Raw genomic sequence first — 15075 nt, 5'->3', positions numbered from 1 at the left:
CGAGCTGGCGATCAGGAGCCTGGGTGAGGGGTGCGGTGCAGGGCGTCCAGGGAGAGGCAGGGGTGCTCTGCTCCCGGCCGGTCACTGCTCTCCAGGAGTTGTTCACCCGGCCTCTGGAGCCGCAGCACCAAGTGTGATCGGGGTTTGTGAGGCCAGTCCTGAGTCCTCATCGGGCTCCCAAGCCAGGGCGCGGCTGGGCTGTGCGTCGTCCTGCTGACTGAGGTCCTTGCTTAGCCCTCTGAAAGCCGGTGACCCTGCGTGCAGCAAGATGTCTGCGCGTGCCTCTCACCATGCCGCACGGTTATGGTCGTGTGTTTCTTAAGCCTTGGGTCACTTCGAAAAGAATACCCTTGCTTTAAAAAATGGTCTTTATTTTATAAGCGTGAAGCGGAAAAAGATGCAGCACAGTGTGTCGGGGTCGTGGTAAGGGCGTGGCAATGATGACCCCTGTGCCTTTGCAGACCGGGCCGCTATACGCGTGCCACGGTGACAGCCTGTGCATGGTGGGGCCATGGCACTCCTGTCGTCTCTGTGCTTTTCTGTACGTTCTAGTTTTTTTTAAGATGAAGAGATACTAATTTTGTGGGAAGAAAAACGTATTTAAAACCAAGACATTCTCCTGTCCAGAGAGCTAAGTCTAGGGTGAGAACGTGTCTTGTCTGTGACGGCCACGAGTGAAGAAGGCCCTTGCTCTTGCAGGCGAACTCGTGCTTTCTCGGTGTGGAACCTCGCTGTTTGCGGGGCTGTGTTTACGCTGCGTCCCCAGAGGTGCCCCACTCCGCCCCGGCTCCTCCTCCGTCCAGGGAGACACTTACCTTTTAAAGTCCCTTCCTTTCTGTGAGTGTGGTGACCTCGGCATGGTTCTCTCCTGTCCTTGCTCCTGCCCGTTCACGCATTTTGGAGGTCTTGACCGCAAACGCATGCATGTCATCCTAGGAAACATTTACTTCTCTCAATAGTAAAGCTTTATTGTGAGTGCACGTTGTTTTAATCGTGAATTAGAGTTACTGAAAATTTGAACATGGTCATACTTAAAAAAAAGTGCCATTTTGTGGTGAATATACTTTGGCACTAAAAAGCAAGCTGTGGTAAATTGTAAATTACCTGTGCAAAACTGTTACAGACCATTTATCCGTAAGAATGACAAGTCTGTGTTCTGTGAGTTCTGGCTTCAGAGCGGTCGGTGCAGTGAGGTCTTACACAGAAAGGGAAGGAGAGAGCTGAGGCTGAAAGACACGGAGCGGCAGGCTACTGGATTGTCTTTGGCACCCTAGGGCCTGTCTCGTGCATCGTGGTAGACCTTTGGGAGTTAGCTTTTCCCTTTGAATTTCATTAATTTGAATTTATTACCCACTTTCCTCACCAAAGCCTAGCCGTGCTTAAAAACCGAGTCCATAGTTGATCACAGTGGTATTTAAATATACGTGTGCAGTGTTGATTGTTGTCACTGTGATCATTAATCAACTACTGCAAAAGAAAGCTGTGTGAACCTGCGTTTTTCTCACCGACAGCACGAGGCGCTCGCGTGTCCCGGACGAGTTTCTGACACGGGAAAGGCAGTGCGTGCGGCGCGCCGTGTCCGCGGTCCCCGCGAGCCTGGCGTCTCCACGCAGGGTGGTGAAACCGTACATTCCCTGTGGCGATTTGCGGGAGGGGGGACATTTTCCTATTTCGAGGTAAACTACAGACTGCGTGTGCGTGTGAGCTGAGCCGGCGTCTTCAGAGCGCTTTGCCCCGTTGGAGGCAGCCTGGTTCACACACGCATCCCGGGGGTGAGGGGCGGGGCGGGGGGTGGCGTCTGTCGTCGGGGCTTCCTGGTGTGTGGGGACTGAGGAACCGCCCTGGTGTGTGGGTTGGTGTGCCCTTGTACGTGCATCAGTGATGCAGCACGCGTGTTTTAGTTGACATTAAGAAGCAAGTAGGAATTTAATTCTTTATTCCATTTTTTAGAGGGAAATTTTAGACATAAGCAAAAATAGACAAGTAGTATATTGGTCACCCACGTGACCATCGTTCAGCCTCCACAAATGCAGACTCCGTGGGCCTTCAGGAGTTGAAGTCTCTGTGTGTTAGCTAAGACCGGCCACGATGAGCATCTGTAAGGTCGAGGCACCGACAGCAGAGGCATTTCTGAACAGAGACGCGCCAGCTGGTGGCGGCGATGGCTGTTCAGCTGTTGCATACGCTCGCACAAATAGCCTCTTCTTGACTTTAATCTTTGGTAGTTCAGAGGTAGTGAGCATGTTTCTGTTTAACTCCTGGAAATGCGCCAACATAATTTGTATCCGCTCCGTCCTCGGCACCTCGACTCTGAGTATTCATTCGTCTGAATAAAAGCGGCGGGTTAATACCAGGGGCCTGTTAGAGCCATGGAGCCGTGGAGCACTTTCACTTGGAGAGCTTTTGAGTACTACCGTGCGGTGTCTGGGAGGCCGCGTGCTCTCCCTTTCCATCCGGTTGGAAATCCACTTTGTAGTCATCATGAGACTGCGGAGTCGGACAAGCCCGGCCCCCTGTCTCCCCTCTTTCAGGTGTGAGGTGGGTTGTGGGTCGCCGTGGATTCAGTGAAGTGACACGGTCGACCTGGTTCCCTCGGAACGTCCCGTGCTCTCTGCCGCGTTAGGGGTGTGTCCAGAGTTGCGGGCTCAGGGGGATTCGGGTCCCTGGGGTTGAGGGGACACCATAGCAGTCACAGGCCACTGAGGGACGAGAGGCCTGGGCGCTGTTTTGTCCTGTTGCGTTGTCTGACCGGGAGGTAGAAGATCTAAAGATAGAACCTGTTTCATTTCATTTGAACAGATGTGTTGAAACAAAGCTTTGGAAAAGCAAAGCCTCACAGTGATTTCTTATCCAATAATTACAGCAAACTCTGGCCTGTTCTATTCTCACTGCGCTGCTGAGCGAATTCTCAAGTTCGAGTAAAACTAGCAACATCGGACTGAGTATGGAATTCCATGGTAACTGCAAAAGAATTTTCCAGGTATTGGCACCTTTGTTCTTCCGTTTTAGTGGTCAGGGCACGTGTGTCCTTTCTGCCGCTGCCCCCGGTGCAGTGAGGACGTTCGCTGTGTCTGGCGGAGCAGCCGCCTGTGCCCGCAGCTTGGGCGAGTGTGGCCGACGAGCTGAGGTCACTTGTTTAATCCTGGTCTGCAGACAGAGCAGAAAGGAGCACAGTCCCAGGACCCCTAGTTCACTTACTCTGCTCTCACTGTGCTAGATACAATGCTTCAGTCGCCAGGGCTCTGCCGGCCTTAAAAATAGTCCTGGCAGAGCGCCCGCAGGGCTGTGTTCGGTGTCGCAGATGGTGTGGGCTCTGTCTCGCATGTATTGTTTGGCTCCGGGCGAAGTTACGTGCCGGCGCTGGCTTCCATCGCGGGCCGCCCCAGCCCGCAGCCGCCCGCAGAGCCCGCCCCTCCGCCGAGGAGCTTCGTGTCCCAGGGACCGTGCTCAGGGCCGTGTCACTGGGAGGCCGACGGGGGGTGTCCCGGGAGCAGCCCCGAACATGGACAGCGGCCCCGAGCAGGCAGTGCTTCCCGCTGGGGAGTGCGAGGTCGGTCTGCTGCGTGGCGGCCGTGAGGGGGGCGTCCGAGCGGGCTCTGACGCGCGCGTGTCTGCGTTCCCCGCTGCAGGAGGAAGACCTGCGCCAGATCTTCGTGCTCACGGTGGAGGTGCTGCAGGAGTTCAGCAGGCGGGACAGCCTCAGCGCGCACATGTCCTCCGTGTTCCAGCGCTACCTGGCGCTCGCCAACCAGGTCCTCAGCTGGAACTTCCTCCCGCCGAACCATATCCTTTGCCCGCGGGCGCCGCCTTGGTGCTGATGCTCGTGGCCGGCTTAGGCGTAGCCGAAAACACTTTCTTTCTGCTGTTCGTAAAGCTCCTTGTTGAAAGGAAGACGGCTTTTTTACGGCGGGGATCAAATTCGTTTGCTAAGGCACAGCGCAGGGGACTTCTGGGAAGACTTAGAACCTCGCGGACAGCTCTGCAGGCCGCATAAGTGGACGCACGGGGCGGCCACGGGTTCGGCTCCCCGAGGGGCAGCGTCATCTCCGGGGGGAGGGGAAGGTGGGGCGCCCGGTGCTGTCACGTGGGCCATGGGCTCGGCTCCCCGAGGGGCAGCGTCATCTCCGGGGGGAGGGGAAGGTGGGGCGCCCGGTGCTGTCACGTGGGCCATGGGCTCGGCTCCCCGAGGGGCAGCGTCATCCCCGGGGGGAGGAGAAAGTGGGGTGCCCGGCGCTGTCAGGACACGCCTTCTCCCCTAGGCGCGTTTGCGTCCTCTGACTTGACCCTTGTGGACGACGATGCTGTTCAGGCGCAGTAATGAGGGAGTGATGTTTATTCCTCCCTCACATCTAGAAGTACCAACGTGTCATTTTCTGGCAAACTGCTCATTAGTGGCACAGAAGAGAGTTACGTGCGTTAGAGGATCGATGCGGACGGCTGCTCTTTGTCTGCCAGTTACTGAAGCAGAGACGTTTGTGTTTTAGAAAGCGGAGCCGTGGCTTGGACTTTGTGACTCGCTGTCTCCGGGGACACTGCTGCTCGCTGACACACTGAAGGAGGGAGGCACATCCTCGTTCAGGTCTCAGCGGATCTCGGGCCGGTCGCTTAACCCCTGAGTCTCAGCTCCCCCGATGCGAAACAGGGCTGCGGGCTGTTCGGTGGACACCGCGTCACCTGATGTGCAGTCTGCGTTCAGGGTCAGTCCGTTGCCGCGACGATCTGCGGCAGTTGTTCTCGGTGCGTCGTGCGCGTCGTCCTGAGCCGTCTCGGTGTCGGGCAGGTCCTCAGCTTTTCCTTGTCGTTCTTGAACCGGACGTATTTGATGCGTGTACGTCAGTTCCTTTTAAACGCCCCTTGTTCTTGGTCTGTGATGCTCCCTCGTGACCAGACTCGGTGCTCGCTCTCTGCCGGGACACCGCAGCGGCGGCGTGGCGGCCTCAGCCTGTGTGTCCAGGACACGTGCGTCGGCTCAGCCCATTGGGGCCGTGTCCACGCAGAGCACTTGGCTGAGGCGGCGTCCGCCAGGCTTTTCCAGTGTAGAGTTGTTGTTTCTTTTCGCAGTTGGTAAGTAATTGTGCTCTAAGGCCACGTGAGCCTCCTGTTGCTCCAAAAATTTTTCATCCCTGCCAGCATCATCCGAGAGTTCCCGGTTCTTCATATCTTGGCAACCACTTGTGTCTTTTTGTGCATAGCCACCCTAATTCACGTGAAGTGGCATCTCATCGTAGCTTTGATTTGCATCACCCTAATGGTTAATGTATTGGGCATCTTTTAATGTGGTTATGGGCCATTTGTGTATTTTCTTTGGAGAAATGTCTATTCAAATCCTTTGTCTATTTTTTAATCGTGTTGTCGTTTAAAAATTTTTGAGTCGTAGGAGTTCTTTACGTGTTGTCGTTTAAAAATTTTTGAGTCGTAAGAGTTCACGGCCGCGCCAGCCGTGACGGAGACGTCTGTCGCTCTGCGTCCTCGCCAGCACGTGCTGGCGTCGGTGCTGTGTTCCCGGGTCTGACCGCTCTAAGAGGGGTGTAGTGCTGATTGCAGTCTTGTGGTTTCAGTTGGCAGTTCCCCGGCAAGGCACCCTGTGGAGCATCTTCTCAAGTGCTTGTTTGACATCCGTGTGTCTTTGGTGAGGTGTCTTTTGAGGCCTTTGGCCTGTTTTGTAGTTAGGCTGTATGTTTTCTTACTGAATTTTCAGAGCTCTTTGCATATTTTGGATACTGGTCTTTTATCATGTCTCGTGCAAATATTTTCTCCCGGTCTGTAGCTTGTGTCATTCTCCCGACGTTGTCTTTCACAGAGCAGGAGTACTTAACTTCAGTGAGGTTCGCCTCATCAGTTCTTCCTTTCATGGATTGTGTCTCGTGTGTCACATCTAAAAAGTCATTGCTAAACACGAGACCACCCGGGGTTCCTCCCATATTATCTTCTAGGAGTTTTACGGTCTCGCCTCTGCACTCAGGCCTGGGCCATGCTGCGTTGTCATCTGTGACAGGCGTGAGGTGTGCGTCCAGACCATTCGCGTGCGTGCGGGTGTCCAGTTGCTTCAGCACGTGAGCTGAAAGGACTGTCTTTGCTCCTGTCAAGGTCAGCGGACGGTCTGTGCGGGGCTGCACGGGCCCTTCTGGTCCGCGGGTCCGTTTGCTCACCAGGCCCATGGTTTGGGTCACGGCAGCTTTTTAGTAAGTTGGACTGTGTCAGTTCTACTTTGTTCTTGTGTTTAAGGTCACAGAGACTTAATCCTAGGTTTTCTGCTAAGAGTTTTATATTTTTAGCCCTTACATTCATTCTGTCCTCCATTTTAAGTTGATTTTGGTGTATGGTATGAGGTAGGGGGTCCAGCTTCGTTATTTTGCCTGCGAATATCTTGTTCGTGCACCATTTGTTGCAGAAGGTGTTCTTTCCCAATCGTCTTGGCCCCTCGTGTACCACCCCCGGCTGTAAATGTGCAGGTGTGTCTCTGGCTTCTGATTGTCCCATGGTCTGTATTTACGCCACACTGTCTTGATGACTGTAGCTTTGTGGTAAGTTTTGAAATCAGGAAGTGCGAGTTGCCCAGCTTTGTTCTTTTTAAAGGTTATTTTGCCTTCTCTGCGCCCTTTGCGTTTCTGTGTGGGATTCAGGGCCAACGCCTGTTTCTGCGGAGAGGCGCTGGTGTCTCGGGCGGGCCTGCGCTCGTCTGTGGGTCAGCCGGGCCATGCTGCCACGCTAACTCGGGGCCCGGCCCGCAGCGAGGACTGTCTTTCCATGCAGTTAGGTCTTTAATTTCTTTCCACACCATTTCATCGTTTTCAGAGAAGTTTGAGAGTTTTGTTAAGTTTATCCCTGAATATTGTATTCTTTTTAATTCAGTTGTAGAGTTGATTTTTAAGTTATTTTCATATCATTCATTGCCAGTGTATAGAAATAAAACATTTTTAATGTTGAAATCTTGTACTATGTAACCTTGTTTATTAGCTCAAATTGTGTTTTTAGTGGATTCACCATGTTTCTGTATACGTGATGTCTTCTGTAGACCATTGTTTAAGGACTATTCTGTGTAGGCTTTGTGCAGAAAGTGACTCCTCAGAGTCCCCTTCCCAGGTCTGCGTGGTGCAGGGGCCACAGCTCTCGGGGTGTCGTGCGTGCCGCGTCACCTCCTCTGAGCTGCCTCCTCAGCCACCATGCCCGGTCTCACACTTGCACGAGGCCAAGACAAAACCCAGCTGCTTTCTTTCTGTTCGCGATGAAACAGTGTCCTGAGACAGCGTCCTGGTCCTGTGATGCTCTGTCACCCGTTATCATTTAAAAATGGGCCCTGAGGTCCTGGGAGGTCTGACCTCTGCCCCCCCGTCAGAACCCCCTTCTGGGCTCCTCCTGTCGCAGCCGCACTCGTGGGCCCCACTTCCTCCGCCCCGGCCCCTCACACGTGGGCCGTCTCTCCCCTTCTTTGCCTGGTCACCTCCCTTCTGAGCCTCAGCTGTGTACCCTGGACCAGCTCAGGTTTCTTCTGCTCTGGCTTCTCATACGCATGTTAGATGTGATTTACTCCCGCTTGGCTCACTCCTCAGTTGTAAATTTTCGTTTGTGAGCTGACTTGAGTGATATCTGTTTACCCACCGGTTGGGAAGCTCACGAAGGCACGGGCCATGCTTTTGTTCGCTGTGGTGTTTGCATCTTGCACGGGGTCTAGCATGTAGTACTCGATGCTTTACAAATTTGCGTCATTTAATTACTGAGGTCAGATGATTCAGAGCATGATTTCAGTTCTTGAATGTTTGTTTATGCTGCTCATATTGTTTAGCTAGCAGTTCACCTGGTGTCCATAAATACTTAAGGGTTTTGGCATCGCTGATTATAAATGACAATATCGTTTTGTAATACGAATGCTTGGCAGGTGTGTTTGGTATGTTGGCTTCAGTAATATTTCTTTTTTTAGTTGGGTTACACTGCCTTTTATTGGTATTCTATTTTTGTGGATCTGATGTGGTTTTGGTAAATTTTTAACTCAACCTCTTGGGGAAAGCAAAGTCGATCACGAGGTGGTATCGGTGTGGGTCCAGACACCGTCACCTCAGGGTCTCCAGTAAAGCCGGCGTCACCCCCTGGAGGTAGGGCTTGGGGACGCATGGGGGAGGTCAGCGCTCCTGCATTTTAGAGGACTTCTGGTCCTTGGACCGTACGTGCTTGTTGTTCACAAGAACAACTGGGCTTCCTTTGCTTCTGAAAGTTTGCTTTTACTAATGAAGCAGCCTAAAAATTTGGGAAGACAGAGAAATCAGTTCCTTTTGCTAAATGTCCACTGTTGCTGCAAGCCTGTGTTGCAGAGCGCTCCCTGCGGGGGGCGGGGGTGGGGGGTTCAGACTCCCTGCGGTGCTGGAGGAAAGTCTGTAGCTATTGTGTGACTCCCTAATAATCGGCTTTATTGCCAGCCACACAGAATGATCAACCTTACCTAGGGCGTTAGGAGATGGGCATGTGTGAGGTCACGTGTATTTCCAGAGATGACCTCGCCCCTCATCTGAGAGGTGTGTGCTTGTGGGAACCAACTTGGCTTGTTGTTTGAGACCTCAAGACCTGTTTGAGACAGAAGACCAGGATGATTCCTCTGGTGACATCATGGCGAGAGGGGAGGGTGCCATTGAGCTCTGTCCTCCTGGCGCTCAGCCCAGTGTGTGCATGTCTCCAGTCATGCAGTTGGAGAACAGGGCAGGTGACACGTTTTTGTGCCTTTGGTTCCTCAGAAGTTGGTGAGCTTTCCTAAGTGGACAGTTTTAGAGTTGGTTAGGGTCGTGCGGCTTGTGCTTGGTATACTGACAGCAATGTCACTCCCGTTTCTTGAACGTGGTGAAAACGTAGAAAGGGAAAGTAGGACCAGCCGCGGGCGACCGATGTTTGCAGAGAGACAGGGTCATGGAGCTTGAAAGCAGCTCTGTGCTTGTGCTATTGGTTGATTTTTATTTGGTTACAAATGAATTATTCTGATACACTATATAAATTACTTGAGTTCAGTATTCATCTTAGAAAAATGTGTAAAGCCATAGCTCTCAAAATTCTTGATTTAAAACGTGATTTGAATTTCGGTGAATGATAGCCATTTAACTGGTATCGATTTGTTGCGACTCCTGTGTCCTAAACTCTGGCACGTGTATGATACGTGTAATAAGTAAATAATCACTTCCTTGTTAGACTTTTCTTTTACGGTGACATATTTGGATGAAAAAGATTAAACAGTATAATATCCAGATATTATGACATATCAAAGCAGTACTATGAACCAGAACTTTTGAAAGCTTTAAGAAGGAAACTCGCTTTATTTAAAACTATTGTTTTTAAAAGAAACATTCAAACTTTAAATAATTAAAAAAAAATACCATCTTAAGAACAGAGGTGCTGGAAGTGGCAGGCCCTCGCTCTCATTTTTAATGAATCCCACTCCTCACTCGGGGGTGCACTGGCGTCCTGGGCTCTCCTACACACACAGAAATAGTCGGTGGGTAATGCCACCTTGAAATGTGAGCTACCTGCTGCTTTACGTTGTTTTGAATGTACAGACGTGGTCCAGGCCTGCGTGCGAGTATTGTGTTCACAGTGTGAGATGCTGCCAGCTAGTTTTCAGAATTGAGAAGTAGCACGTGGACAGCCATGGCAACAATATATCAGGCAACGGGGAAGGGTCCTCCGTCTCCTGTTGAAAGGCAGCCGCCTCGGCACATTCCGCCCAGTCTGCTAACGAGAACGTGGCTCTCGTGGGAATAGCGTTGTTCTTAAAAACTTCTCCTGTTTATTATTATGTTCTCTTTATTGTTTTATGTTCAAGGTTTTATTAAAATGCTTTTGGGGATATTTACATATCTTTTAGTGGAGAGAACTTTGTAATGAAGTTTCATGGTTGCATCTTACACACACCACACGTGCACTTTGTTATGAAAAGGTGCCGTTGGTCATGATCCTGCTGGGCCGGAGGGCAGTAGGAGGTGCTCAGGTCCGCGGGGAGGTGCTTAGGTTCGCGGTGCTGCAGGCCAGGCCCTCAAGGGACAGGTAGCACGGCCTCTGTGAGCTTTCTTGACGGAAGGTAAACATCGTGTCCAGCTAAAAACCCCTTCCAGCTTTGGCGCTGGGAAACAACGTGTAGAATGATGTGGCATTCAGTCGGGGTGGCATGCTGTGCGTGAGGATCCATGTGGACAGCTGCAGGCCCCAGGGGGCTGGTGAGAACATGAGGTCACCTCAGAGACACACCTGGCTCCCCGAGGGTGGCTCCTGGTGCTCCTTGCTCGCGGGTGGATGGATGGCCCCTTCTGAGTCCGGGCTGGCTTTGTTCTGACCGTCCCTGCACCTCCGCCAGGGGGCAGGCCAGGGCAAGGAAGGTGACGCGAGCTGAGCCTGATGGTGAGCGCTCGGAACCCAGCCGGCGACTTTTCTGGCACAGCTGCAGTGCCCTCGCCGCAGACACAAAGCGATGTCGGATTTGCAAAGGGAGTTAAGCAGTGGCCTGTAAACACTGGCTTCCAAAGCAGTGCCACAGCATTTCCCGCTCTGCGCGAATGATTGGGGCATCTATGGAAATGCGGCATACGAACTTGGACGCCCCTAAGTCCTGCGGGCTGTAGTGTGGACGGCTCTTGCTGCGGCCTCTCACGGAATGGCGAGAATGTGCCTGGTGGACGTCTCAGTGCCGGGCATTTGCTGGCCACTGGTGGGGGCCGTACTTACTGCCCATCTGCCCCCAAGCCTGCCCCGTCCTTAATGAGCCCGGCTCCTGTGCCCGCGACGCCTCATGAACTGTGCCCGTACACTCTGTGGCTGTGCTGCGGTGACTCTCTGTGCGGTGGGGACAGTGTGTGCCAGCAGCGTGTTTGGTGCGGGGCACCGGAGCATAAACACGACGGCATCTTACATGCGCACCCGCAGGGTTTTCCGCACACCGCTGAGTTGTGCGTGTGGCGTTGCCGTTCGGTTCCTCCGTGTGAGGAGTGTTCCTTCTTCGGGGTGCCGTGCGTTTGCTCTGGACCATTCTTTGAGGAAAATGCCATTTTTCCAGGCAGACTGTGGAGACTCCCACGTTGTGTGCGCGGCTTGAGCCGCTACAAGCACGGGGGGGAGCGATGGGAGAAACGCGCGGAACTGGCTTTTCCTCTTCCCTGCGCACGTTGGCGTCTGCTTTGCATTTTTCCTTTGTCGCCACCGTTGAGCTCCTGAGCCTCCAGGTGCGGCGGGTTTGTCGTGCGAAGGAGCCGTCACTGTCCTCTTGCGTTCCTGGAGCTCCTTCCTTCCGCAGGCCGCCTGTCCGCTAGCCGCCCGCGTGCCATGTGGCACGTGCGGAGAGGCTCAGGCTGCCTCCGCCGCGTCCTTTCGGGGTGGCTGCTGTCACGTCGAGGGTGATCTCACACCTCAGACAAGCAGGACTGCTGCCGCTGTTGACCTTGACTCCGGCCACTGGGCAGACACTACATAGCCATGTTCGAGTCCTCCCAGAACGTGCTGCTGAAGCCGACGGAGTCGTGGCGGGGCGCGCTGCTGGACGGCAGGGTCATGGAGCTCTTCTTCACCGTAAGTCCTGCCTTGTCGCCGGCGGGGGGCCGGGGCACGGGGGTCCTTCCGGACGGGTGGACAGACGGCCTCGCCCCGCCAAGGCCTCCTCTTCCAGTCGGTGTTGCTGCTCGAACAGATCGTGCAGACACGCCCTGGCCGGTGCGTGAAGCGTCGTGTCACCATGCAGGGCTCGACGCCCCGGAGCTGACCGCTCACACCGTGTGGCGCAGGCCCAGGGGAGCGTCCGCTTGCTGTGGGTTACAGCTGTTCACGTTTGCCACGTTAAACATTCGCACTGGGAACCCGAAACAGTAATTCGTTAATTCGTTTAAAAAGAGCAGTACTAAACCGACATAAGTTAACGGAAGTGACACCAGTGAGCGAATAGCTGTGCTTCTGATGATAGCGAGAGCAGTTCGGTGAGGCGTGGCGTCCTACACGCCACCGGCCCTCTGCCGCCAGCCTTCCCCGCAGATGGCCGGCCCCAACTTCTGCCTTCATCGGCCCGGAGCCGCCCGCCTGTGCGCTGGGCGTGGGCAGGGCAGGCGCGGGCTTAGTCGCAGCAGGAGAACAGCTCTGCCGTAGCGACAGCGGCCAGGGCCCTGGCAACCCCTGCGAGCGCCCGGAGCAGGCCGTCCGTCCCCGCGGTCTGCGTGCGGGGCTCTGTGGGGACGCGCGCCCTGAGCGTCACCTGCATCCTCTCCCGAACTCAGAGAAGTGATGACCGAAAGTCCTGTCAGAGTCAGATCGCTGCCACTGAGTTAAAAATCCTGTTCCTGCCTCGTCCGGCAGAAGCGGACGCGTATCCACGTGCCGTGCTGCGTGTGGCTCACTCGGGGACAGCAGGTCCCGCTCCAGCAGTCTGGAAAAGGCGGAAAAGTCGCTGGCGGTCCTGGAAACTGCGGCCCGGACCCGAACAGCTGTCTGGACACACTAGACAGCTGCTCCTGTCAGCTGTGACCTGCCACAGGCAGACAGCTTCTGAGCTTGAGAGTTAACCCATTTCGCGTCGTCATTTTAACAGTTTTGTGTGTGTGGCCTGTCACTTTCGTTTAAGCGGTTGATAAAACTATTTTAATTTTGATACAAAAATGACACTGGCTGAACTTTTTATTTTATTCAGTTCTGTTAAATTCACTTTCAGTTCTATGACCTCGTTACCTGACTCGAGGCAGTTGTCCACCAGCTCTCCGTTTGTCTAGGTTTGAGCAGCCGCCATGAGCGCACCGTCGGAACCTGGGAGGTTCCAGGCTGCGTTCCGTGCCCCGGAAGTTCAGCCTTCCCGGTTTCTCCTTGTCCCGGGGGCGGGAAGAACTGGCCCCGTGCGTTTTTCTTCTCACTGTCGCTCTCGGTCTCTTTTCTCTGCTCTCGGCACCAGCGGTGTCCTCCGTCAGCCCCCGCTTGGCCGGCCACGCTCGCTCTGTGTGGGCTGCGCTGCCACAGGCGGGCCTCCCGCCCCGCGTCTCTGCGGTGACCCCTGCTCTATATTCAGCACAGGCCGCCCCAGAGGCCAGGGCCGCATAATCCCAGTGCTTACGGAGGCTTGCGTTTGGAAGGGCACCGGCGTCTCGGGCTCGGCACGTCCCACGGGGCCCCCCGCTCCCCGCTCCTCTCTCCGCTCCTGTGTCCTTCCCGCCTCCCCAGTCACCTCCCCAGGAGTTCAGCTGGCATGGCTCCTTCCCACCCCCTGCCATTCTGTTCTGATCTGTGGAACGCAGTTCAGACGCTAGAGCTCCTCGGTAACACTGACCTCGGAGAAGGGCACGAAGCTGCGCAGGCACGTAAGACCGAGGCCCCGACGCATCATGCGTTTTACGTGCCTGTGTTGCAGAGAGCGTGAATCGAGCTGGACAGGGCAGGCAGGCTCTGAGGGCGGTTCCCTGTTTTCACTTTATTTTATTCTGTTACATAATCAGCATTAGTTATTTCATTGAGAGTATCCTCTCTTTCGATGTGTCACTCCTAGCCCAGGAACAAGCAGCCATAAGGCTCTGTGTGCAGAGGAGAAACCCTCTCGCCCCACGTTGCCTCGGGCCCCTGACAGAATGCACCCCTGGGTGTCACGAGTGCGTGAGTGTCGATGAGGTCAGGGGCACGGCGTGGAGACCGCTCAGCTGCGCTGTTCGGATGAGGAGTCCGGGGCGCGGTTGTTCGGAGGTGGACAGTGCGCACGTGTGAGTTTGCGTGTTGCACTTTCAATTCACTATACGAGATGTAGAGCAGCAGAACATATTTTGAAACACGTGTGTTCTAGAGCAGAGATTAGCAGACTTCTGAGAAGGCCAGGTCATAGACGTGAGGCCGCACAGGTCACGTGTTCTCTGAGGCAGCCGTTCGGCTCTGCCATTGTAGCGTGACCCTAAAGCTGCCACAGACGGCACCTAAGCACACCGGAAGCGTCCCAGCAGAACCGTATCCACTGCTGCAGAAGTGCGGGTATCGCATCATCCTCCCACGACGCGGCATGGTCTTTGAGCGCCCCTCCCCAGCCACGCAGATGTGGGAGCCGTTCTGCGGGCCACGATACAGGCGGGCGGCCAGGCTCGGACCTGGGCTGTGGTTTGCAAACCCCTGTTCTGGACCAAAGAGGGTGATGCTGAAACGTGTCAGCAGAACAGTTAACCTCGGGGCTTTGGGGCATTGTAAATGCCGTAGAATCTTAAGTTCCGGGAGTGGAGGCGAGTGGACTCGGCGGGCGGGTGAGCATCCATCGTCTCCTCACAGTCCCAGCGCTGCGGCTGTGAGTACTCAGAGCAACAGCTTAGCGTCGAGTGCTTTTAATTATTTGCAGAGTCAGAGTGAACATGACCCGGAACAGAGAATAAACGTTTCAACCTGTGTGGCACTCAGGAAGCAGAGAGGTTTGTGTAGGAAGAGAAGCGACGAAGTAGGGAACGGTCACAGTGAATGTCGCACAGTTACTTTTCCTTCCCAAGATAAACACCTGCTTGCTTTGGCTGTTGTCCTTAGTCAGGTTACAGATCACCTCTGAAGCCTGAGAATGCGAGTGACCCTGCGAGCTTAGGGGGCGGGGTGTGGGGCGTGTCCTTCCTCCAGGACACGGACGCCAGGCATTCCACGTCCACAGCGCGTCGTCGAAACAGCTCCTAGATGGGTTCCAAGTGGCTGGAAACGTAACGTAACTGTGCCATTTGTTTCTAGAGCTGTTAGCCTCGATTAACCACGGTGTGCAAGGGAACGAGCCCCAGGCAGACAAGGCTCGTGTGCGGGTCGGCTAGGGTGCCTCGCGGCCGCGTGTGTGCTGGCTTTCTGCCTGTGCAGCTGTTCATCTCGCCGAGGCAGCATCTGCACACTCCTGGGCGGACCGTCCGCTGGCTTCAGCAAGGGCTGCAGCGAGGCATAGCCGGCATAGTGCAGATGATCTCGGCGTTGCCGTTTTTAGAAGCGGCCGTCCGTCTGACTGGCTGGCGTCTGCTTCTCCCTTTGTCATACGTGCTGGAGAGAGCTCAGTTTTCCGAATGCAGGTAGCCCTCAGTTCCAAGTTAACCGCTGTGTTAAAAGCCATGGCCTGTAATGTGAGGTGGACTGAGGGACGATCCT

The 15075-nt window shown here is 54.5% G+C and overlaps 1 protein-coding gene across 1 annotated transcript in view; it reads left to right on the top strand.

Annotated features, from left to right (window-relative positions):
• Window positions 1-15075, top strand: part of XPO4 (exportin 4) — a 66017-nt gene that overhangs the window by 17956 nt on the left and 32986 nt on the right. The window contains exons 5-7 of the mRNA XM_023530716.1: window positions 2864-2980; window positions 3630-3783; window positions 11420-11532. Of these exons, the coding sequence (XP_023386484.1) occupies window positions 2864-2980; window positions 3630-3783; window positions 11420-11532 (384 nt within the window). The remainder of the gene's footprint in view (window positions 1-2863; window positions 2981-3629; window positions 3784-11419; window positions 11533-15075) is intronic.

This window comes from Pteropus vampyrus, unplaced genomic scaffold, assembly GCF_000151845.1.
Source record: "Pteropus vampyrus isolate Shadow unplaced genomic scaffold, Pvam_2.0 Scaffold52, whole genome shotgun sequence".
Taxonomy (NCBI): Eukaryota; Metazoa; Chordata; class Mammalia; order Chiroptera; family Pteropodidae; genus Pteropus; species Pteropus vampyrus.
Note: the sequence above shows the minus strand (reverse complement) of the source record. Positions and strands in the feature narration are given on the sequence as shown.